At 38.6% G+C, this 26,364-nt stretch overlaps 1 protein-coding gene across 2 annotated transcripts in view; it reads right to left on the bottom strand.

Moving 5' to 3' along the window:
• Window positions 1-2,004: 2,004 nt before the first annotated feature.
• Window positions 2,005-26,364, bottom strand: part of BARD1 (BRCA1 associated RING domain 1) — a 44,729-nt gene continuing 20,369 nt past the window's right edge. For both annotated transcript variants that reach the window (XM_055718673.1, XM_055718674.1), the window contains 7 exons: window positions 26,108-26,188; window positions 25,245-25,417; window positions 17,383-17,491; window positions 15,751-15,886; window positions 14,656-14,748; window positions 4,237-4,334; window positions 2,005-3,519 (listed from right to left, as the gene is read on the bottom strand). In XM_055718673.1, the coding sequence (XP_055574648.1) occupies window positions 3,190-3,519; window positions 4,237-4,334; window positions 14,656-14,748; window positions 15,751-15,886; window positions 17,383-17,491; window positions 25,245-25,417; window positions 26,108-26,188 (1,020 nt within the window). In that variant the 3' untranslated portion in view covers window positions 2,005-3,189. The remainder of the gene's footprint in view (window positions 3,520-4,236; window positions 4,335-14,655; window positions 14,749-15,750; window positions 15,887-17,382; window positions 17,492-25,244; window positions 25,418-26,107; window positions 26,189-26,364) is intronic.

The following is a 26,364-nucleotide window of genomic DNA, read 5'->3' as shown; positions in this document are numbered from 1 at the left end:
TATAAGAACTTTGAAAATGAGTAAGCAAATAGAGGTAGAAACAGCCAAACATACGAGGTATTCTGCGACTATATTCCCCGGGATGGATCTACCTAGGACACCAATGCAAGGAAGCAATCTCCATACTCTCAAGTATCTTTCACTTCAATACACACACATGCACACCCACCACAAACCCCACACAAAACAGCAGCAATAAAGAAAACAAACTGTCCAGGCTTCATACATTCTCCCTTAGTCCACAGGCCACAGCCATTCAAAAAGATGATACGGTATTTATTAAAAATATTTTCTTCTATCAACTATTAGTGATGTTAAATTGATGTCACTGAACCCCAGGCATTGCCACTGAAAGCGTTACCGAGTGTCCCAGATTAACTAATTCATAGTGAGATACATTTCAAGGGAAGCTGCCTGAAAATCATTAGCCTGAGATTCACAGCATTTCTGACGTATAAAGGGTAATAAAAACATCTATAATCCAGAATGCAAGTCTTGACTTTTACCTCTTCAAATGCCCATCGTCAATGCACATTAAGTATACGCAGTTTAGCAGAACTCCAATATAAATTCATGTTCAGCTAAGGTTCTTTACTAACCTTCAACAGATGTTCTTTGATGAACTCATCTACTCCCTGCTTCAGGCTATGCCAAAGCATGCAGTACCCGAACAGTCTACGGCTGTCAGTACCACAAGTCTACTCACACTGCTTGAAGTACCTCTTCTATTTTGAGCCTGGACTAGAAGAGACAGCGAGAAACAACCTACATCCCCTTTTTTACCACGTGCCTCATGATTTTATAACCTTGCTTTCATGAGCCAAAATCCAATAGATTAAGGGACTAGATTTATCCTTACTACAAGACTCTTTGTAGACAGAAGTGCTATCCCTCTGCTTTTAATGATTAGCAAGAGTGAATTAAGCAGGGTCTGTGTCACCAACCTCTAGCTTTTGTGTACTTCCCTATTGCTTCAGTAGTGTTCGACACCTGCTGCAATTCTGGCATCAAAGTCTGCTTACTGCAGTTCTGTAAGGCTCGTTAAGTGCATGAGGCTACAGAAGTTGATCACACTCAAACTCTGAATTCCTGAGGAGACCTGAAGGAGACAGGCCAGAGTTAATCTTGAGTACAATGAGAAGGGTAAGGATCACTCCTCAGTATGACATGGAGTGATTCTTAACGTGATTTGATAGTAACCCTGCTTGAAAAACACAACTTTATTCCAAAGAACTAGGAAGAGTTCAGTGTGAGTTAAAAAATCTGATGGCAATTTTCTACCGGAGTTTCTTTTCAGCTGCCAAGGAAAAATGGCTCTTGAAACCCATAAACCTGCTGCTTCTGCTTTAGGACACAGAACAGCATTAGTGATGGGCCAAACTTCTTCCTGGTACACAGCAGAAAAGCTGCATTCTTAAGAATTTTGCAGAGATTCACTGCTACTTCTGCAAAGAATACCACATTAGGTATATTGATGTGCTATGAAATGCCAAGTTAAAATGTGCTACAATCGTTAAAATAAATGACCAAGTCCATGCGGTATCGACTCAGTACCTTATTTGCTGCCAGTGTTTATCTGCACAAAAACCCAGAACACATTAGTTCCATGGATTGTTCCATTTATTAATGAGCCTTGCATTTTTGCTTGCTCACAGACATGCAAGTACTTGAGGACTGCATTTAGTAAAAAGCAATGATTCAGTCTAGTAGAAGTGACAGATCAAGATACTCCAGCTACTGAAGTCTAGTAGATGCTGTTGAAAACTATAGCTGTTACGTCTGAAGTGTATCTTTTGAAGAGTTCTACAGAGCATATTGAAAATTGGCACAGGATCTCCAATGGCAATGGCTACAAGAGAAGAGCTGCTCTTGCAGATGGATATGCTATCTTCGCAGCCATGTCCAGTTCACAGAAAAGTACTTACATTTCCATTTACCTGTCAAGATACATATGGACTGTGCACTCATTCTGCAGCTAAGCTCATGTAATAAGATACTCCAGACTTACTGGCACTAGAAGTTTTTTTATTATAAGCAAACACAAAGCAGAAGCAGACACGAGAGACTTGGTTTCAGCCCACAACCATCATTTGCACCATGTATTACTGCAAGACACCATTTTTAAATTATGAAATCGCAAACTAAGGCAACAGAAAAGATGCAAGATATCACGTAGGAGCACAGACTAAGGAAGTAAGATTCTGACAACATCTTACGACAAATTATGAGAAATACTGTAACAAATGCGAAGGAATCAATTATTACTCCAGTGTAGCCAGCTGATTTTAAGCATAATTGTGCAAAGTGAGGCATAATTCTTTTGTGATCATTATACTTTTTCTGTTAACATAACCATGATAGCTATCCATACTTACAGAAGTATTTTTGATTGTAGTAATTTAATAAGGATCCTGTCGCTTAAAAAACTTCAGAAAATAGAATAAAATTTAAGTCTCACCTTTAAAAGTGTGGAAGAGGACAGAAGTGAATAAAGCATTACTCTTGCTATAATTCAAGAATTTTAGACCAAGATTTTTCAAGACGGTGTTTTCAAAATCATTCACTTTCAAATGAATTCAGGCCATTAGTTAACTCTACTTTCTACAAGGTTTAACCCACGCCAAGAATTCCCTGCAAAATTCAGTTGTAAGAAGTCATAGGAAATATCACGTCATCTGACAGAAGAGATGTCTACACAGGGAAATGACTATGTTGAAATGCACGGGTTTTTTGTATTTATCTTTAAAAATAAATACAAATTCTGTCCTGGCTGGGAAATCCTGACACATACAGTAGATCCTTGTCAATGGATATTAAACACAAAATAAATGGGGTCATGCTCTATCACCTACAAAGGGATGGTTTAAGTCAAGAATACAAAAGGTTTCATTTTGCAAAACCTTACTTAAAAGATGTCAGTGATTATTACAGTTAAGTTAAATGCAGAAATAAAGCATTCTAAATAACCCAAGGCACATTTGTCAATGCAGTATATTTATGTCTCTCCTCCATTGTAAATTAATTTATTCTAGTATATCAGTGATCTTAGTAACTAATTTGAATAGTCAAAGCTCTCCTGTACTCCTAAGTGCAAAATATAAATCATAGCTTCAGACCAGTGTTCACCAGAGTGTTCCAACTGCTGAACATTCACCACATTTAAAAGCCTTGCTCATGAGGCATCAATATTCATTTTACAGGCAGGAGCTGAAATGACATCACACAGTCTATAAGCCAGCTGGAGGGGGCCATCCAGACTTTGCCCAGACGAATTTTCTCCGGCTTGAATTTAGAAGACGCATCATAGATCACATACTGAGTGCAACATCTCTGGTCAGAAGTAGATTCTGCATGGTATGCCACCGTGTTGATTGTCTGTGTCACATCACTGTCCGGTTTTGGCTGCCTAACCAGAATTTGTCCTCCTGCTGCTTTGACCAGTTCCACAAGATCACTCTTCTGGTGACTGTTGAAAGATCCCATAAAATAGAAGTAGCATCCGTCAAACAACTTAGGCAGCTAAGTGGGAGAAAAAACAAACACCACAACAATGTATAAATACAGGACTTCACAACTGAGTACACGAGAGAAAAAAAAAAGGGACAGGAACAATCAGTGCCTACGAAATACAATTTAAAATAACACACACTAGAAGCTAGAACAGTAACTTCACATGTTACGGTCCTCAGTATAAGCACACAATCAGGAAAAGCTTGCTTACACAGTAAATTCTTGCTTATGTTTAAATATTTTCCAGCCAACAGGGTTTGAACTATGAGCTAGGAATATTTAAAGCTACTGCTATAACACATTTAATGAACTTCTCCAGTGTAATCCAGAAAGTAACCAGAAATTAATGCAGTTAAATATAAAAGTGGCCCTATATAGAAACAAGTAGTAATAAAAACATTTTTCTTTCAACTTTCAGATAATTTCAACTAGGTTCTAACGCTGAGCAGGGAAGGCCAAAGCAGCATCACTTCCTGTCCCATACAGCTTCTTCCATGAATGTAATACAGCGTTTCCTTTGACAAGGTTATAGCAACATAACCACTAATAGAGAAAAATGACAGCTTTATGGGTGTTCGCAGTTCTTTTGATCACCTTGCACATAATCAAATTTCTGTACAAGACCACATTATAATTTTACATTACTGCACCTGCACGTGTGGCAAAGGGCAAAAATGCATGAACCAAAGGTCATTAAGATAATGTGTCTCAAGCAATAAAACCCACCAGCTGTTCTCTGTTGAGCCGGCCTCTTTGTGGGCCACCTTGGATTTCATACTTCTCTTCTTGTTCTCGAACTGTGGTTTGGAGACAGGCTCGCACCCCTACAAAAAACGCAATAAGGCAGGCAAGAATTAGAGACCCCATGTTGTAATAGAGGCTTGCATGTCATTTTAGGAACTAAAGAGTTGCACTAAGATTAAAGGATCACCCTTAATGCAAAACATCGCATCCACATGGCGTCAAGGCTTGCATGCTTTAGCGATTTGCTTTTAAACTTGAAAAAATTTACAAGAGTGGTTGAAGATGCAAGTCAGGTGAAGTAATACCACACTAAAGTCAGTGCAGCAAACACTAGGAATTACTAGCTTTCCCTCTTACCCACCAAAGGTCAACCACTTAATGTCAAATGTCAAATTGCTGATCATTTGGAAGCTTAAAGTGAGCATGTAGAACCAGCTCCCCAGTTATGAAATGGAAGCAATTGCCTGATAAAGAGCAATTACAAAGCAAGCACCAAGCTGTTTCTGAACAGCTACGGCCTCAAATAACAAATCAGATGGGATTTCAAGGTCTCCAAGATCAGCACAAACTGAAGATTTATGCTAGGGCTTAACAGTGGCATGCATTTTTCTTACCAGTGCTGCATAATGAGATTGTCTTTCAGAGTCAACATGTTTTTACCTTGTTTTAAGGCTAGTTATTTTTTCTAATACAGACTGCACTGATGCTAATGTATCACTAACATCGGTTAAATGTACCACCTGACCTCACTTTGGAAAGAGAAATTGCTGTGGTCATCCATTCAAGGATGGAACATTTTGCCTGCACATACATTGCACTCATTAATAAAAATTACCCAAGAAAGTTTGCAAAGCTGATTTTGAGAACCGTTCCATGAGGATTTACAAATGTTGTCAAGGTTGTAACTTCTAAAGTAGTACTTCACTCCTTGCACAGTGCTTCTTATTCAGGCAACTTATTTCTACTGTACAAATATGAAAACCACCGTATCTAAAAAAATGCAAACCGAACAAAATCAGAAGTAAAATGTCATGGGTTGATCCTAAAAAAGGAAGAAAGTCCAAGACTATGAAGAGAAGAAGATACCATAGCAACAAGTAGCCATAGACAGGAATATCTAGAGGGGTCTTGAAAGCCAGCTGTTGGTAATTTACTACCAGTTCATACAAACTTACAAAATGCAATGGGAATTCATATTTTAGTTACTAGAAGTCCTCTAGTGTACTTACATCAAAAAAAAAAACTATACAGAAAACCGCAGCTGGCTGAATACTATGGCAAATACCTCCTGCCATGTGCATATATCAGATTGATTATTTGCGCTTGCCAATTCCTTCAAGGAAAATTAACATGAACTAGAAGGGCAACCTAGTCATGTATTTTCTGGAAAAGCAACTTACATATTCATTATTGATAACAGCAATGAATACTGATAACTTATTTTCAGAGTACTCATAACTCAAATCTAAAAGTGTGGGGTTTTTTTCTTTTGTAATCATCACAACTGAACAAGACTTCCTGTGTCAGTTTGCCTCCAACTTACATGGCTATTCTTTCCTTCCAAAAATACAGATGTTAATAGGTGCCACTTAGAATAATGAAAAAACAGTCTCATCTAGTCTTAAGAACAGAACTATCCACCCATTAAGAGCATGTTTTATTTCAACCTGCCACCAAAAGCTCAATTTCAAGGACTTTCACTACAGAGCTGAGGTTTTTATACAAGTACTCGCAAACTGAGCATCCAGTGCCAGCATCAGTAAATGAAGCGAATGTGATATGAAAGTAATAAAAACTTGAATGAATACAAAAGACTACAATGTCTTTTTGTACTGCTACTTGCCTGAAAAAAAACCCCGACAAGTCAGTCATGAAAGTAACGAATGTTAGTGGATTGTCTGTTAGAAAACACAAAATTGGTTACATCTGTTTTGCATACATCTGTCTGTCCATTTCACACAGCCAAGTCCTCCAAGGAATCTGTGTGCCTCAGAGTTCCTTGTCACACATAATGACAATCCTCCAAGAGGGCAAGAGACATGTCTTATATAAAGAACCACAAGATAAACATTTGTTTCCTTGAAAAACCGGAAATATGTAAATAGACAATTTGTCTAGCCAGTGCCTGTGTGATCAGTATTCTTAATTTTAACTTTTCTCAAACAGCTAGGATCAGAACAGTTCTGTATCTTAACAGATTTGTGGCACAAAAGCTATGTATTCCAGATAGCATAAAAAGCACCGAACATAAGTTTGCGGTGCCCAGGTGTTTTCCTTAATGTAAGTATGTTAAAAGGCACGCTGTTAGGCCTTACACACACACACAGCCCTTCATGGAACAACAGACTGGTTTTTGGTAATGGAAAAATAGTACATTTTCTGAACATAATTTTCATGCAAGATGTAGAAGCAGAACTTGTTCCGATTCACGCGTCTTGTCATATTTGATAGAGAAGAACAAATGCTTTTTGCAACCACTGTGCTCAGGGACATTTCAAGCAGTCTGATCTAACACTTCGTCTATGTGCAGGTAGCAAGAGAGGAAAGTAAGTTACTGGAATCCTCAAGCTCAGAAGTGGTGTTTCAGACTTCAACATACTTCACGGCAATCTTACCATCAACAGCACAACCAGAGTATCACTTGGAAAGAGACAACACAGACAGGGTAACAGTGGAGGGAGAGCCTTAGGCACAAGGAAATGAGGCAAACAGCATGTCTTTGGTCATCAGAAACATGGTCTAGCTATATATTCAGAGAACTGACACAGTTAGCAACCAGTGTTTGAGGAAGGTGCTTACAACCCTAAGGTGAACAGTCAAGGAATATCTATCCACGAAGGAAGGCTTCTTAACTAGAAGAAAGCTAAAATAATTTAAGTGATAGACACCAGTATATCCTTTAACTACAAACTGGAACTTCAGACTGATTTCTTCTTCCCAAGTAGCTCATTTCTCTTCAGTGACTCCTGCATACTAGAAAGATTTTGTATTAGAGAATGAAAGTATTCACATACTATAATAAAAAAAGAAATCAGAGAGAAAGAAAATAGCGAAATATACCCCGTTCTCAAATTTGACATAAATTGACAGAGGGCTCAAGTTGCCTTTCTACCTAACTCATTATGCACTTGTCTAAACAAAGGGTTCCTATTTCACCATTCTTTTCCCCCCCGTCTCCACACAACATTTCATGTCAAGTCATATGTTTCTAGATCACTAATTTTGCATTAGCATTTTCAGATGCAGTGAGGCACGTAAGTGAGGTTCCCAAAGACAGCATCATCAGCTTTGGTTGCATATACAGTGTCACCTGGAAGCACTGGGTATGTACAAGCTTTATCATTCTTCTAAGAGATGGCACAGCCACCACAATATGCCCTTGTGCTAAAAAAACTACTCAATTTCACACTTAGGAGTAGGGATACAAATAGAAGATTAAAGCCTACTGTAGACCCTTCTAACTCCACCCACCTTACTACCCCCCCAGCTATGGATTTTATTCTCTGTGAAAACTGAGTGTTAAACTGAGTCCACTCAGTAAATCCTAGGCCTTTTTCTTGAGTAGGCATTGTTAATTTTAAAGCTGCTAACATGTAAGTGGCTGGATAATGACAGTTCCCTTTTAATAGTCTCTCCATCCAACCAAGCGTCACCCTGATTAAGAGAACATATAAAAGGAAATAAAATTCCATACTGTACTCAAAGCTGTATCATTTCGCTACTTTTACAGGGATATTTCCAGAAGCTCTGTTGACCCTATAGCACTCCTATATAAGTCAGAGGTATAGCACCCCTTTGACTTCAAAACAGAAGCCATGTTAAATCGATTCCTAGAACTCCAGAGATTACAGATACAGTTCAACACTATTGAAAAAACGCCGGTGAAAACTTGATGCCAAAATGCTGGTCAAATGAATGGTCTAAATAAAGACTAGCTATTATACTAATTAAAAAGTGATTAGGACACCATCAATACTATGTCACCTCCCTTCTGAAATTGAGATGGACAGCTTCAGTACTTAAGCAAAAAAAATTTGAGAACAGGACTGAATCTCAGAAGAAGCTCTTAAAGAAGCTCTCTGAAAGTGGAGAGGAAAGTAAATATACTTTTGAAAGGACAGCTGTAGTTTTAGGAAAGGGTACAGATCAGGGTTACACTGGTTTTCTTCCCACATTCGCAGTCTGTGCATTCTTAACAGGTGAGCTTGACTAAAAATCTAGTCTGTTCTAAAACAAAATAAGACCATTCAACTTACTCAGGATCTCAGCCAATCTTGATTTATTCATTGATACTATTGCCAGTAAAAGCTGTGGACCTTCTAGGTTTGAGGTTGATCGAGTTTATTCATTTAACATGTTCTCTTCCCAAAAGAGAAAAGGGTGATTATTGCAACTACGCTTTAATGGCCTTCTAGTTTAATCACAGTAGTTGGATCAATTACCTGCAAAAGGCTAAGACTTGTACCAAGGCAAATGGCATTTTTCCATTTCACAGGGACCAGAGCTGTTTTGCAATGCCCAGTTCTAGTGTGAAAGCACTCATTAATAAAGCTTGCGTGACAGAAAACCACACCGGGACAAGACTGCACGTGCAGAGGGGTCACGCAAAGTTCTTCCCTAGAAATACAGAACATTAGAAATTTAAAGGCCTCTTAAATAGCTGATTTCACACTTGCAGCCTGTAGATACAAACAAGATCATTTGCATCAAATTGTAGCAAAACCCAAGCCTGTATTAAAGTCCCTAGAAAATATTGCAGAAAAAGGTTTCAGCTTAATACAACCACATTTTAGCTTGATGCCACCACATTTGGCAGGGAGAATACTGCTCATTTTTTTTCCTCCTCATTAGCAAGATCAGTAAAGCATCACTACTTACACTGATCCTTATTACCTCACTGAATAGCTGCCCCTACCTTCTCACCTTCCAGCATATAAGGAGCAAGCAGGTTAAAAGGGTGCCCGCTCTAATGGTGTCATTAATTGACCTTTGATACAACTGTAGCTACTAGTACTGGAAATAAAGAGATTATTGTTTGCAAAATTTAAGATCAGAGCCCTATAATCCTTATTCATGTAAGTCTTATTGGTTTATAATCAAACTGCATCAGCAAGAACAATTTAAAGAGGATGAAGTACAAAAAGAACTGGTTGCCAAGAACAAGTTGTAATCACCCACAGATATCCAGGGGTAGCTCTCAGTAACTCAATTGGCCTTAATGGAGTTTTGTTGGATTTGCATTAATAAAGCAAAGAGCAGGGGTTAGTCCCAAAAATCTCTTAGAACAGCTAAAAGTAATTTAGAAATACACAACGGCAACAAAGATGATGAAGTACTTCACATCCAATATCTAGTAGAGATTGCAACTGAAACTTCCTCAGTTCAGTCTACACTAGGTTTTAAGACATACATGCACATTGAGCAAAGTTTGATGGGATTACTTTCCCAGAAAACAAAGAAATCCAGACTGAGAAAAAACCTTGGGGGAATTTGGCATGGCTAGCTTGAATTTGCTTTCATCAACAGCATTACTGGTCTTTGATACAGCACACAGAATTTTTATAGTCTCTTATATGCTTATAAAGTAACTTTAGAACCACAGATTTTCATGGAGGGAGGTAGAGATCTCATTTGGTGAAACAATAGCAGACCATTTGTCCAACACTTCGAAATGACACAAGATGCTGCAGAGACTAAAATTAATCTGCTTAAGAAAGGTAGTTAACAAGTTAATCCAGGTGATATTTATTAAACATCATGGCGCAGATGCTTCGGAAGTCCTTGAACATCAATTCCCAGAAGCTAGGAGCATTAATATGAAAATCTTTACTTCACTTAAACCCTCAAGTGTCCTGTCTTCTTTAAGAAAGGAGGATTTGCCACAGCTGCTTTCTAGACTGATCAAAGTGACTGGAGGTAGCCATTCCCAAGGTGCAGAGGTCAGGTTAAATTCCACTGGGAGTGCCCATCCTCTGAATCCCATCACATGCTTTTAAATGAATGAGATAGTACTTCCCATCCTTTTCCTTACAATGAGGTACCTTAGGGCAATGTTTTCTTCAAACCAAAAGTGAATTAGAGCAAAAGGACTCTCTAAATATGAAAAATCTAGTATCTGGATGACACAGAACAGAGGGAGCAGTGGAAACAATTTCCTTTTCCTCTAGTCCTTATTTCAAATCACCCACTTCCTAGCTCTGCAAACACCACATTTAAGACATTCTCGCCCTCATTTTCTCTACAAAACCCAGCAGCCTCACAGTCTTAATCTGTGCCAACCTTGAAGTAAAACTGTTTCCCTGCTTCTTTCCAGAAGGTGCAGACACTGTGGGAGTGCACAAGTTCAGGCCCTGTTGAAGCGAAACACTCCCCTCAGCTGTATACCCAATACATCAGACTATGCATATGCACATGAGATATTTCTACCGCCTCCCACAGAGCTGTGAGTCCTTTTATAGGAGGCAGTTGAAATAAGTCTCCAACCGCAAAACAAGCATGAAATACTAGTGATCAAAAGTTTTGAGCTGTTTTAAGGAGGAAGGGCTCTGCCAAGTATCAGCCTGTTATCTAAAAGATGTTTATGCCTGGAAGAGACAGTCCAGCCTGAAATGCAGTCAGCTCAAACAGCTTTACAATTCTTTTGTTTAATAGCCTAAACAAGGATAGACATGTTGCTCCAAGAAATTCAGAAAGGTATTTTTGCCTTCAAATGTTGGTTGTGCAATCCCCTAGCTCTTCCAGTCAACTCCCAGTTGTTCTGAGTCCTCAAAGGAAAAGCAGGGGGTTTCACATTCTTTAAATGATCAGAGCTGAATCATTGCCACTGCTCCAGGTAAGCGGAACAGATGAAGGAATAAGCAATGAGATGCTTACAATTCTGCCAGACAGTTCACTGCAAAGCCTGACATGACTTTGTTCCAATGCGTATCGTTACCAAGATAATTTTTCATTCCCTGCTTTAACAGATGACAATCAGTTTAAGAAAAAACAAGCTGAAAAGCTATTAAAGACTTCTGCTGGTTTTAATTACTCTATTCTACGCTCTACAAAAAGCATAAAGGAAATACAGTGATACTTGAATCTTTGTCTCAGCCTACTTGCAGAAGGATAATGATATGCTACTTTGTGCCCTATTACCATCCCAGAAATAATGAAGGCAATAAAATAATGAAACCAATCAAAGATATGGCCAAGGGCAAGGAGCACAGTGACAACAGGGTCTCAGTTGAATTCTGTGCAGCTTTGAAAGCTGATATATTGCTGACAGCGTATTATATGTGGAAAATATGGAACTGCAACTGGAAATTTTTCTTCTGTGAAGATCTAATATTGCTCAGTAGTGACATCCTTTCATCCTAATCTTCTACCTGAAGACAAAAGGGAACCCCAAAACTAGAGATACATATTTAAATCTTGGCTCTCTGATACCTAGAGGCCTTACATTTAGCTCAAACTCTGCTGGAAAATTCCACATTACCTCTCTGCTGATACTAATGGATACTATATCTGTGCGTAGATACATGTAAACAGAAGCACTGTAGAATTATACAAGAGAAGGAAATTGCTTTTTATTAGAGAAACACAGCTTGAAAGCCTGCTATAACAGAAGAGTTAACATCAGAAATCCACTCTCAAATGAAATACTGTTTTTTGCAAGCATGCAATTTTTTAAAAAGTTGTGTAATTGTGTAGACTATAAATATAAGTTTAGAAATAACAGTCAAATGCAGCTTACCTTGTAGTAAAAAAACCCTCTAATAATCACTTATGCATAGTCAGCATTTCATTAAAATGCTGCACTGAGCTTTGTTTTTTCAGATATTTCAGGGAAGTTTTTGAACATGAATTTACTTTAAGTGAACAGTTCAGAGCACCGAACTATAAGCAACTCCAATTTATTTGCATTGGCACTGACAGAAGTGAGCCAGAATGAGCACATAGTTTTGAAAGTTTATTTGCATCACATTTAAGGAAACATATCCAAATAGAAGTCAGAAAGCCATGATAAATAAAAAGAGAAGTTATGGAAAAGCAAAGCAAAGACCTCTTTTTCCTAGACAAATGTTTCATCAGCAGGAGTCCCATTATTTGTTATAACAATGTTTAACTTGTAATGACTCTGAAGAAGACTAATAACAGACTGGTAGGAACAGATGGAGTGGTGCTGTTAATTATAGGCACTTAGCTGCATCAGACCCCCATGAGTTATTACTAACATTTCCCACTAGGGAGGAGAATCACTCGCTTTTAAGTGGTATGTTGCTTACTAAGCTGGGAGCATTAGCAGTCAGGATTGTACCAATCAGTACTGACAAAATAAAACTCTGCTGCAAATAAAAAAATATGTAAATATTCCCTGAATAGCCCCCGCACTATTTTTTTCCCCAATCACATCTAAATATAAAAGTTCTTCCACAAACACTTAAATTCAGGTCTCACTAATTAAGTCTCCCTACCACTCAGCTGAAGTTTTCTAAGCATCTGACTAGCAAGAAGATAAAATGAAGTAAAGGAAAATCACCCTAGCATGTACGATAGAAGGTATGCAGACCTCCTGAACTGAGCGAAGCCAAGAACCTGCAAAGTGATTCACCACAGAAACAGATTATTCAGTCAGGGTATTGTTCCAGAGCACATGAACACACCCTTTCCAATTACACAACTCAAACGTCGCTTTTAAGCTTTCTGAGTTTCTTGCTGCATCCCTACCTCCAAACAGGAAACCGTCTCCCTTCTACTTCGTCAGGAAAGTGTCTGGAGGTTACTAAATCCATCTGCTTCTTAGGCATAAATAGCGTTTTGCCATGTTATGTATTCAACAAGAAGCTACTCCTATTTGTAAGATTCACCATACAAAGACAACACAACCTTTTCCTTTTGCAAATGCTTATAAAGTCTACAATCGGATGCCACTGTAGGCATTGCAGAAAACATTTCTGAGGGGACATGAATTCAACATACCCTTTAAAAAAAAAGCATGGAACAAATCCACTGACTATCTGCAAGGCAAATGAACGCATCAGAAAAAAAAAGTCCCATATTCAAAGAGTCTGATGACATGCTTTATTTGAAAAATTAGTATGCAGCTTTTGAAGCTTTAAGCAGTGCCTTCATAAACATTAGTGACTGGAAAATTTAGACCATTAAAGAATCCTATATTCTGATGTTTAGTTACACAGTAGAAAACTGGAATGAAATTTGTCTGTGAGTTTTCCATGGACAATTAACTCATTTGTAGTGTACTTATTAGCTAATAGGACTTAGTCATAAAGGTCAAGGGGAAGAAGATGGCTTTTACAACTACTGTGAAAGCAGATACTAAGAAATGTATTGGAAAGAATAAAAAGCAGAGTTTGGGGTGTTAGTCCACAGAACAGCTGTACAAAAAAGCACACACTGTATAAAAACTAATTACAGATTGCATGACAGATGACATGCACAACAATGACAGGCAAACACTGAAACACAACAAGTTCCTTTCGAATATGAGGGAGAAATACTTTACCCTGAGGATGACAGAGCACTGGGACAGGCTGCCCGGAGAGGTTGTGGGGTCTCCTTCCCTGGAGACATTTAAAATCCACCTTGACATGACTCTGCAACCTGCTCTAGGAGAACCTGCTTTAGCAGGGGGCTGGACTGGGTGATCTCCAGAGGTCCCTTCAACCCTGACCATTCTGTGTGACTGACATCAAAACTACTTGCATGCTAAGCAGACACCATGCAAGTCATCTTTTCTTGGAGGTTACTATCCTAGTTGAAGAGCACTCCAGTCTGCAGGGCTTGCATGTACATAAATGGGCATCAAAAGTTACATATACATTTGATCTGCCCGAGCCTGTGATTGCATAAAGCCTATCAATTTTCTCAACAGAGAACTTCCGTGGAAAGTACAAACAGGGGTTACGATCAGCTGACAGCCTAACCGTGGTTAGAAGTTTTAACAGATCTCAGCCTATATGTAAATAGGCAGCACCTCACCTTCTTACAGGCCTTGATCACGTACATCAAGTAAGCAAAAGCTTCCTGTCAATTTCAATGGAAGCTGCTTATATCAAATTCAAGATTTTAATAAATTCCTCCCTCCTCTTCCCAGGGTATTTTCCATAATCTTCCAAATCACTCTTAATGTAGCAATGAACAAATTCACTCCCCACTGATACTTAGGGTATGACCTATGCCATACATCTAGTAATGAAATGCACACATTTGCCAAGGAAAGAGTAGTTGTATTTAATTACATCTCTTGTCACTCAGGAGATTAAAAAACAAAACACTCACACTTTATGTTAAGCTAGTTTTGATATTAGGACAGTTGCTGAAAAAGAAAATTTTCCTCTGGTACCCCATTTACAATTTCTGGTTAAAAAGCCTGAAGAATCCCATCTATTTAATACTTACATTCAAACCTGAGGACCCAACATCCAGTCAGAACAGCCATCATACACTTGAAAGTACTTGGCATCGGAACATCAGGGATAACAAGATGAGTTACTAGGAGAAAGATTACATCAGTAGAACTAAAAGCACACAAAATCAGAACCATGCCTGGCTAAGAAGCAATCAATCACCATTTAAAGAATAAACAGACTACAGTAATTTATCAACCACTCTTGCCAGCACAAGTATGTGATTTTTGAGACTAAGATGTAAGTAGAAGCACTATTAGAAATTTGGTGGGTTTCAACACAGTAGCTGTGAAAAAGGGAAGTCACGTTTTTATAGTTTCTAAGCTAACACTTAAATCTTCAGAGGCGGCTCTGGTTTATGGGACTATTTTTTTTCCCCAATCCTTTTAAAGTTAAATATAACTAACAGGAATCTTACTATGGGATCTCACTGCTTCAACACAAAGCTAACAAAACTCAACTCACTATTCTGGAGTAGTAATCAGAATGTGAAAGATTGTAAGAAAATTACCTTAGCATTTCTTTTACAAGCAGGAAAAGCAGCACTCCAAAGAAAAACTAATAGAGGGGATTAAGACAATGTTCCCCTCCTCAAAACAGAACAAACTCCAGCTGCCACCCTGGCCCCATAATTTGGCTCCATCATCTTAATGACGAATAAGGAAGACGACATGCGAGAAGAACTTTGTCAACTTTTAGTCAATGACATGGTCTGTCTAAAGGCACCTCTGCCTAAGATTCACTTCTGAAAGATATAAACCTTACAGGATGTCTCATGTGAGCAGACACCTTAAAGTTAGTAAAGGTGTAGAGAGAAGAGGTCTTTGAGGAGAACTTAGGGATTTTTAAACAACAGATAATATACTGTTGAGCTGTGGCTCCACCGGAAGTCTCCTGCCTCAGTAACCAGGTAGGCTTTTTATGTGCTTACATGGAACACACCACCATTCTACTACAGCTATAATTCAATGATTTCAGAAATTGCACTTACTAGCAATGATAAAAAACCCTGTTGCAGCTGGTATCTTAAAATGCAGAACTGTAGTTACTTATATTTGGACAGAGACATTTCAACAAGACTACATACCTCTGCTATTAAATTCATTACACCTTTGAGCCTTCAGAACTGTTGTTAGTTTGTTCAGCAGTTTCTGTTGCTCTGAACTAAGACTGCTCCCCAATATACCAAGAGGTCCATCCCTTGGCTGGCTGGGGCTCAGTGCCTGCATGAACAGAAAATCCTACAATAAGCTGAATGCTTAGAAAGCATGAAGAAACAGCTAACTTGTTTGACAGCTTCATTTACTAAGAATAAACATTTTGAAAAACAGTTTATGGCAAGCTTAGTGGACAGGGTCCATAGATAAAACTCTATATAACAAACTAGCTCTCAAGGGAAAAAAAGCTTGACAGAGGTACTTGTGCCTCATTTTTTCTTCTTCTTTGCCTTTTTTTATAGACACTGGTGTGCACGCATATAGCTGGTTGAACTCTGTGTAAACAGCCTGACTGCAGTGTTGAAGGAGGAAAGGATTTCCAACAAAGCAGTAAAGCCTCCTTCTTCTAGTGAAGTATTACCAACAGATAAGCTACTAATATGTTGGGTAACCTACATAATTAATACCTGCATTTACTTTTACTAAAGAGTCCCTAATACACTGCCCTGTAAAGTAATGAATGCTGCATTTTTTTTTTATGCAGATACTACAAAAAAAAGTAAGAGGAGCTGCTTGTGCAAGACTTATGCTAACAAGGATGTGGTATTTCAGCTCCTGGGTCTTCGTACGTATTCCCAGATTCCACAGTACAGACATACCTTTAAGACTCAGTTACCCTAAAGCCTCAGGCTTTGGATCGAGTCATCCACATGAGCTGGTGGCATCCATTGGCACACACTCATCCCCAAAGCAAATGCAAATACCAAGTGTTTTGTTTACAACAGAAGAGCTGCATCTTACATTTGCTACAGGTAGGAGGAAGAGTCATATCCTTGCTAGTTTAGCTGCAATAGTTTACTTTTGGCCAATGGGTATCATATTACCTCAATGAGAAGGGATCATAACAGGCTGTATACCCTGGAGTAGACCAGAACTGCTTGTATAAGCTAGGTCAGTTTAGTCATCATTCATCAGGAAGCACAAAGCATTTCATAATGCAGTAACTTTCCAAGCCTGAATTAACCTGATTTTGGTCACAAGTTCTGAGAAGTCTTTGGGAAGAAGAGGGGAAAACCAAAAACCCCAGAACAATCATCCAAAAGCTGTTTTCAGCTGCTGAGCTGGTGGTATCTTCATTATTGGACAAAGGATGATACTGGAGCAGTCTTTTAAAGGCACACAAGAAGCACTTGGAGCAAAAACTGCTGCTGCTGCTTTCAGCCAGTTTGGCAAGTAGAGCAAATTTAAATATGCAGAAAAAAAACCAACAATAGCAAAGTTCAATCAACAATACTTCAAGAATAACACAGCATTTATTCTCCTATAATAAAAGCACATTACAAGAAACATCCTTTGTTTTCCCAGATAAAGCTATAACACAGAGTATCATAGCTTTTAAGCGTCCCACATATATTCTAGAAATACTGTGCAAGTTAAGTTTCCCAGCCTATTTTAAATCTCCCTGTAAAGGCAGGTGATGTACTGTACTTTGGTTCAAGCCTTCAATACTTACAGGATGAACTAGTTTTTTAATAAGCAAAACAAAAACAACACACACTTACCTCCGAGGGCTGCTTAAGTGAAAATGATTCATTTTTCACTGGTAACATTAGCACAGACTTCATCTTTTCACTTTCTGCATAGTCCACAGGCCGTAGACCAAATATATTACTGGCAAAACAAGCACAGATGGGTTTAAGTAAATAAAATGTGACTTGATTCTTAACTAACTGGGCACATTAGCTGGGTAGCTTTCCCTCCCACTTTCTTATTAATATGTAATTTCAGCTAAAAACCACAAAGCTTCAAGTAAGAACTGCATCCAAGACAGATGGATACCGAATTACAAGCTGCTGCATTCAGCTGAGGAGTAAGGGATGTTCAGAGCAGAATGTTCAGTTAAATAAACAGAATCCTTGTTAAACTGTTTCAAGACGCACGTTGATATCCTTCACAAGACCCAGAAATTTCAGCTTTAATCCTTCATTGCAGTCATATTACCAAGAAACTTATTTTTGGCTTACCCATTTGCCATAAAAGACATGACATACTGTGTTAAACATCAGAGCCTGATGTGGTTATGCTTTTATGGGAAAAGCTGTCTGCTTCCTACTTGGGAACAGTGGCTCCCTCGCACTTCCAAAATTTGAGTACACATCTCATTTTCCCCTCAGCGTGCTGTTCCACAGAACACATTATAGCCAATTCATTCAGATTCTAGTTGGTTTGCCAATTTTGTTGAACACTATTCATCCTATGTGGCACCTCATAGTTATTAGATATGCTTCGAGACCCATTTCCTCCCTCATTCTTTCAGCATTACTCAGACAGACATGATTTGCTATAAACACAACAGCAGGCACAGCCATGGCTTCTATCACTTCCTCACACAGCTTTGCAGCTGCAGGACAGTAGCGTGTGCAGGAAAGCTTGAAACCGCAGAACAGGTATAATTGCCATTAACAAACACGATCCTCTGCCAGTACTCTTGGGAAATATTCTGCTTGCTTTGCCCTTTGCAAGAATAATGGCCATTCCAGCCGATCCTCTTCTCCCCACATCATGTAGCTCTGGCTCTCAAAAGGCATAATAAGAGCTCGTTATGAAGGGGAAGCTTGTCACCGAGAACAAAGCCCTGACTCAGTATCTGAAATCCAGCAAGCTTAGTCATCAAACAATGAAACATTTAAAGAGGTCAAAAACCTCCTCATCTTCAAAGTGCCGTCTCTTAGTTTGCCACACATTTCTGTGCAGAGTACGAATCTAGGAAGCTTTACAGGGAATTCCACATAAGGCCATAACCCAATCCAGCCCAAAGAGAAGCTCACATCATTAAGTCTTCACTCAGACTTAACCAGGAGGCTTTGGCCAGTGCAAAGCTGAAAGACGCATCTGACCTTAGCACCTTTCTATGCTACTGACCGAGCACTGCTCACCAAATAGCCTCTTGGGAAAACAACAATCCTCAGAGCCCCACAGAGGAGATTCTGGGGTGGCATTTTACAGTTGTTAGTTTTACAATATTACCAACTCCAAGCTCTTCTCTGTTACTAATGAGCGGAGAGCTAGCATAATACAAATTCTGCAGACTATAATTGGTTAAATCTCAGCCCAGTCCTGGGAGTTGCAGCCCATTAAATACTGTCATGCTGTTCCTGCTTTGTCATGCATCATCAGGGTAGCTCTTGCCCTTTCCTGAAATAAGGGCCATATTTGACTCAAACAGCTGCAGGATAGAGCTCCTTTGAAAAATGTATCGGGCAGCGGGGCAGGGGAAAGAATATATATATTAGCACATACACGAAAAATCACCTTTCAACTAGATGGCTGACCTTTTACTGTGAACTAAACAGGGGAAAGAAATCACTGCATATTGATAGCAGAAGTTTGGGAGTGTTTCCCCCTTCCAAGTCACAGTAAGATCCTTGACGACTGAAAAAAACATCATGAATGTTTACCATAGATAAATATATAGGCCACCACAGTTAAAGAACATTTTTTGCCAATTAAACTGTACAAATAAAAGCTCCAGCTACTCCCTCTGTATTGACTTAATTTTTTTTTCTGTATTTTTAAGATAATTTCAGTCACTTCTTACCAGTGTATTGCAAAATGCTGTCCCATCATTATGCAGCATTGACTGAATGGCTATTCACAGGACGTTAAGGTGCTGTAGTTAAAGTAAATCATAACAAACTTGGGAGCTGAGGTCTGATAAAAGGAACACCAGCCCAAGGGATGGCTTTAAGAGTTTTGACTATTTGCAACAAAGCAGCTTGAGCTTAAGGAAAGCGAGGAAAAAGTAGCTGAAACGGGAGAAAAGAGGGTTCACAAAATAAAACCTAACACATGGAACACATTCTAACAACAGGTCTTAAGTATGATATTATTGTAATTTACACATCCCTTTCAAAGAAAAAGGGCTAAAACCAGATTTGTTCTTTTTAGTTAGCACCCACTAACCATCCAAAAAGTAACCATGATCAGAAAGATCATGCTTTGCCCAGTCTCCACTGGGCTGGTACACTTCTCAGAGCAGTTACTAGGGGAACAGTTTTTAACATATTAGGAATGTACATTATTTTTAACCCTATGATCAGAAATCAAGGACCAGATCTATGCAGCCACAAGGGCAACACTAAGGTACAGGAATAGGAAACAGGTTTTGGCAAAAATTTGGGCTCAAATCTGTCTTTATTCAACTAAGCTGAACAACAGAAATCATCCGCCTTATTCAGAGTAAGAAATTATTTTGACCCCATTCGTAAAAAACAAAAAAACAAATAAGGGAGACATGCACATTAAGTCCACTCTAACACACACATACAGCATTTTTAAAAAAAAAGTCTATAACCATTTGTGTGCTCTTACTCTTTAGGTCTGGGTTTGTTAAAATGGGTCCAATGCACATGACTGCTTTACAGAAGGAAGACACAATTGTTTCTACAAGAGAGAAGTAAGTGTCTCTGGTGCTTGAGCTAAAATACAAGGTCTTTAAGGCATACTTCTTTCTACCAGAATGCGAGTGGGCTTTTTGCAAGCTGTTTTAAACGTTCAAGAGTCAGATGTATCCTTTGATACAAGCAATCTCCTATTAGTCAGTCATCAAGGTACTGAATAGTCGGTAGAGGGCTATTACGGCTAGAACAAATTCCAATCAAAGAGCAGGATGACTGTGCTGAGAACAAAGATGAGCCCAATGAAGAGCAACTCAATGTAATCTGCTATGACTTTACATGAGATGACAGATGATATCTTAAGGACTGACATATCAAAATAATTGCTTATGAAAATCTTTAGAAAATGAGATTCAGTTTATGGTGCAACACCGTTGAAGTCTTCAGCACGAAGACAACAGAACTAACTGCTGTAGTCAAAAAGAAACTTAACAGCTACCTTCTAAATGTGTCATTAAACTTTCAGGAAGTAAGTGTCCAGAGGAGAAGATAAATAGGGAGACACACCCCTGCCTATTCTTTCAAAGCCACAAACTTACGCAGCTTCCGATACAAGCTAATGATGACTATATACTACTTTGTAATCAGGAATTTTAACTTCTAGTATCAAAATGGAGCAGCTTACTTCCTGTTCCACAGCTGAGCATAAATCAAGTTTTACCCCACCCCACAAAAGAGTTCAGTTTTGAATGGAAATCTCACAACCAGGTGCTAGTGCAGTAGTGTAACTACCAATTTGCATGTGGAAGTCAGCACTTGTATTTTGAGACTATGGTAAGCAGAAATCTTTCTTGAACCTGACAGAAGAAAGAAAATTTAGTCTGTGTAGCCAGAAAGACCATCTTAGATATCCAAACAAGGCCAGGGTTTTAGTTAACCTACTGTCAGCAGGAAGTTAAGCATACTGTCTTGCACTTAAGACTGCAGCATCCTGCACTTTCTTCACTTATAAAAGCAGACAAAATTATGACAGTGCCATGGGTCTAATACCTCCTGGAATTAACTACAGGTTCTAACAGTTTTTGCCACCGTGCTCTTCGAAACAGAGGACCACAGTCTATCCCTAAGCATTCCCACAGGTCGGCTCAGAATCAGACTCAAAACTACTCAAAAACAACTAATATCTAAAAAAAATGGGGCAACAAAACAATTTTTACTAATGCTAAACTTATTGTGCATGAAAAACTGGAAAGATAGCCCATTTGATGAAAGCATTTAGGAAGTACTGTGAAATTGCAAATGCACAGATCTAATTTTTCAAATCACTTAGCTTGCTGTGAAGCAAGGAAAAAAAGACAATTCAAGAGAGTGAGCACTTGAAAAAAGCTATAAAACAAAAATTAGCTATGTGTAGGAGATTAACTTAAGAAATTAACTAGACCAACAGGACAATTAATAGGTCCACTGGTCCATATAATATTTTTCATTTGTAGTTCATATCTTTCTCAGTCACTGAAAACTTCAAATGACAAGAAGTGCCACAACTATTAAATCTTACAGATTGGCAAAATTTTGGGTTTTGCCCAGGAATACTGAAATCCAAGGATTGCTTTCTGGCAAAAGAGATAGTTCCCACCTGTATTCATTTGGTCCAAAATACATGTCGTTGCTTCATATTACATACAGTTACTTCTGAACACACTATGCATTAACATGCATGGAGAAAAAACTAGCCTGAAAGACTCACTTGGAATGAGACATATTTGATGGGTCTGTGAACCTGATGATCTAAATCTGAAACTGCAAAGTCTCAGCTCTCTGATGGCTAGGGTTATGCTAATCCCTGTCCACCTCATGAATTGAGATCCCTTAGAAAGAGGCTGTATTTGCTCCCAGACATATCCTACCTCCCTCTACAGACCAGTGGATCTTACCTGCCTTTGGGCCTGCAGTCAGTAAAGATGGCACATCTTTAAAAAAATATTTCATCTTGCAAAATTGAGTATCACGCTAAATTTCAAAACTACTGCTCTAAGCAGACTATTCAACACAAGCTCTGTTTTTATTCCAGTAGATTAACTCCCCAGCACACAAGGGACATTAAGATACAAAACTGAGTTAATTCTACTGTCAAAACAGCTGCAAGACATCAGTCACTTTTGTGAGGTTTCATGCTATATATTTCATAGCATCCCAATTTGAACATAACATTTGAATACATTTATCATGTTCGCATTTTACTTAGCTTCGCTAAAAGAAAAGACTTTAAGTAACCACAGTGAACTAATCAATCTTTCCTCCCCACTCCCACGAGGTACCAAAGAATCATCTTGCTATGCTAGGATAAAGAGGACCCTCTCCTGGGCTGAAAGTTAGTTCAGTGAGAGCCTGAAGAGCCCACAAAAGGACTAGAAAGTTTTATATACCCAAAAAAAGAGAAGACTAAGATTAGCCAAATTTATCAGCTTGGCAAAAATGGTTTGGTATAGTCTTAGCTCACATACTGCACACCTCTAAAGATAAGGCACTCATGTATATTCCTAAAGAAAATAAATCTTTGAGATGCAAGTTCAGTGCTCAATTTCTACTTTAAAGATGCTAAAGTAACAACGTGAAGGTGAGCAGATCCTGCATTAAGTACAAAAGAGGCCAATTATAACTAGTCATATGGAAAAGAACTATAATTGCACGATCTTAAGTGACTACCCTGTTCTCGCCTCCTGTGTCTGCAGGTCTCTGGGATCTAGGAAAAAAAAAGTGACTTCATTATAAGGGTACCTGCACCCACTAGAAAAAAAAAAAAAAAAAAAAGAGTAATTTAAACCTTCTACATTAAAGAAGGTTCAAACCCACTTACACAGGCAAATCCAACCACTGTTTAATTAGAACTACAACTACCAGAGGCAGTGGCAGAAAAAGACCCTCTAAGATCTGCAAAGCCATGATTCAGGGGAAGATCACAGCACAATTCATTGCTGGAAGCTAGCTGGGCACAGGATGCAAGGAAGACAGAGAACATTTTCAGAAGACTGACACACTGTTCTTGTTTCTATTGTTTCTTGATTTGGAAGATGTCAGTAAAGTCTTATTATTCTAGCCTGAACACTTTACCTATACATCCCCTTCTCTGCATCTCTAATGCTCTCTGTAAAAATAGGGGAAAGCACAAACAAAACCCAACCCCTCTCCATCATCAATGCAATAGTAACATGCACAGTAGCATTTCAGCCAGAGAGAGAGTCTACAGAAATTTTGGAAACCTCAAATTTTCCAGGGGGGGGACATACAGGATTGGATTTTTGCCAGAGCACCTGTGGTTCCTTTTGCCAGACAAATGAAACAAAGATTAGAGGCAGCTAAATTTGTTCCCAAAAAGATTTTAAGTCAAAATAATAATAATAATAATAATAAAAAGTATATGTATTTAACACCATGCAGTAGAGATTCCAAGTACCTTTGAAATTAAGTCAGTAACATACTTAGAAGTGGGTTAGAATACTGCAAGGGGGAGCTAGCTGCAGAGTTGTGACATACCCTAAGTCACATTGTTTTAATATACAACTGAACATTACCTGTGCTCGGTGAAAAGCCAAGACAGAATTTAAAGTTTACATAAATCTCTCCTTCCATGATTAAAAAGCTTCTGTTTCAATAGAAAGTCATGTTTGCTCATGTAGAATGAGCTGAAAGAGCTTCAGCTTCATCTCAGTTTGCACGAACACATGCAGCTAAGGCTAATAAAGAGACCTGAAGCGTCTGCTGCTGGCATTTGGAGTCTCGGCTGTGCAAATCTACCAGTCCTGTCAAAACCTTGCATCAAGCTGTTGGCTGTGCTACGCTTTCAAATACCAGACAGACAAGTGATAAGTGTCACACAACCAGTTCCTGATATTCAAGTGGCTTGAAAATTAGTTTCTGAAGCTGTCAGCTTTTCATGGTGTGATGAGCTGGTCTTTGTTGTTGAAGAACAAAGTGAAGATGAACAATTGATCCTTGTTTTACTTTTTCATGCTAAAGTTGTAGGTTTGTTTTGTTGTTTTGATTTAAAAAAAGAACAAAAAACTCCGGCATATTCAAGACTAGGACTGTTTTTTGAAAACCCTATGCTTTTCTACATAGTACCTTACTTCTGTAAGCTTCAAGAGCAAATACTGAAAGCTGAAGTGATTAAGCTGAACTTGTTTATGCTTCTTTATGTGGCTGGCAAGGAAATTCATGTCATGCAAGACTTCATCCTATCGTGTTACTGTATACACACACCTACTGACAACATGCATTGGATTCAAATTTTACACACACAGGCCCTGGCACAACAGCAATACTACACCTAAAACCACATTTGGTGTCTGAAATACTAATAGCTTGCAGGGTTATTCACAGACTAACAGATTCTTTAGCACCTCCTATACACAAATGCCAAAATCTTCAGGAGGTGTAACTGTACAGAAGATGGAGCTGAAAATATTTCTAAGCTTTTTAAATTTTTTTAATTAAACAGTGTATCAAGAATTAGTGCTTTAGTCCAGAAAGGAAAAAAATAAACAAAAAACACTCCCCAAACTTCAGCCTGTATCTATGTCATTTGTGAAGGCAGAAGAGATGGGACCAAAACACCTTCTGCTAGGAAGTAAAGTAGTAAAAGTAAAGAGACAGAAAACAGCTGTAGCAGTTCAAAACTCATCTAGCTCAGCATCTTAGGTCTGACAGTAGCTATAACAAGATCCCAACAGGAAAGGGTAAGAATAGGGTAAGCATATTTTGTTACTTTCCTAGTACAATCTCCAATACTCCAGCTATCTATGACATACACATCCTCAGAAAAGCTTAGGACAAAGCCAAATGGAAAGGCAACACCTACCTGGAAAAGTAGGATGTAAGTATAGCAAAGTATACATTTAACACCCACCCCCTCACATCAGATAAATCACATTTATTAGTAGCTTTGCATCACATTTACTTAACATACACCCTGGAAGTTGTAGCTGTAGTTAATACCACAGTTAAAATAACATTCCACATCTACTTACATTGCATCACGGGAAGCACCATGCAAAAGCAGGAGCTCAACAATGCTCACATGCCCATTCTTGGCAGCATCGTGAAGCGGTGAATCATTCTGATACCCTGTAGTATTCACCAACGCCTTGTATTGTAGCAACAGCTCCACCACTTCTTTGTGCCCATGATTACATGCCTCGTGCTAGTTGGGTAAACGTGTAAGAGCAGAAACTCAAGTGAAACAGAATTCAGAGGAAGGACTCCTGTCATATCAGCCAAATTAATTTTCAAACACTTCTCAGTTAAGACAATTGGGGAAGACAATGCAAGGATACTGCATTACATTCCTGACATGAATTAACCTTGGAACCTAGCACTAATAAAAAGCACAGAAATGAACTGAACAAAGGCCAATTGTGTGCAAATTGGACTACAGGGAATAAAGCCTCCCAGATTACGCTCTGTCAAGAGTATTCTTCAGGAGAGGAAGAAGTCATGGTTGAAAAGAACCTTTTATTTATTTTCTGTAATTCGAGTAATTTTCATTCAACAACTTGATATATTTCCAAAATGGTAAAAAACATTGATGACATTTAGAACCATAAAATATATCACATTGTCTGCAATTGATAATTTTCTAGCTACCATAGTTATATTTTCTGCATTTGCAGACTCACAGGCTGATGCATTGGCATGCCCTGCCCCAGCAGCAGAGTGTTGGATTTGGGCAGGTCAGTAGTTGCTCATAAATTCTTTTAAACTTGTTTATCATCACTTCACATAATCCTTTGCCACCTAAATGAGTGTAAAGGGAACTAAAAAATGGCAAAGGAGAGCTGAAATGAAATTTGATTAGAAGTGAAATAACACCAGAAAAGTCTTCAACACTCACAAGTGGTGTCCAGCCAGCATTATCTTTGACATTGGGATCTGCCCCATTTTTCAGCAGCTGGTCAACAGCTGCTACATCACCCTACATAGGAGAAAAACCCATAGTTATTAAAAAATAACAAAGGAGATACAAAAGACAACAAAAATTTATGAGATGCAGAATTATAAATTTAGCTGCAGTAAAAATGTAATGTTACCAGTCTTCCATTTAGATATTGTCCGGATAACAAAAACTCAACTGGTCTGCAGACCACAGTT

The sequence above is a fragment of the Falco cherrug genome, chromosome 8 (genome assembly GCF_023634085.1).
Source record: "Falco cherrug isolate bFalChe1 chromosome 8, bFalChe1.pri, whole genome shotgun sequence".
Classification (NCBI taxonomy): domain Eukaryota; kingdom Metazoa; phylum Chordata; class Aves; order Falconiformes; family Falconidae; genus Falco; species Falco cherrug.
Note: the sequence above shows the minus strand (reverse complement) of the source record. Positions and strands in the feature narration are given on the sequence as shown.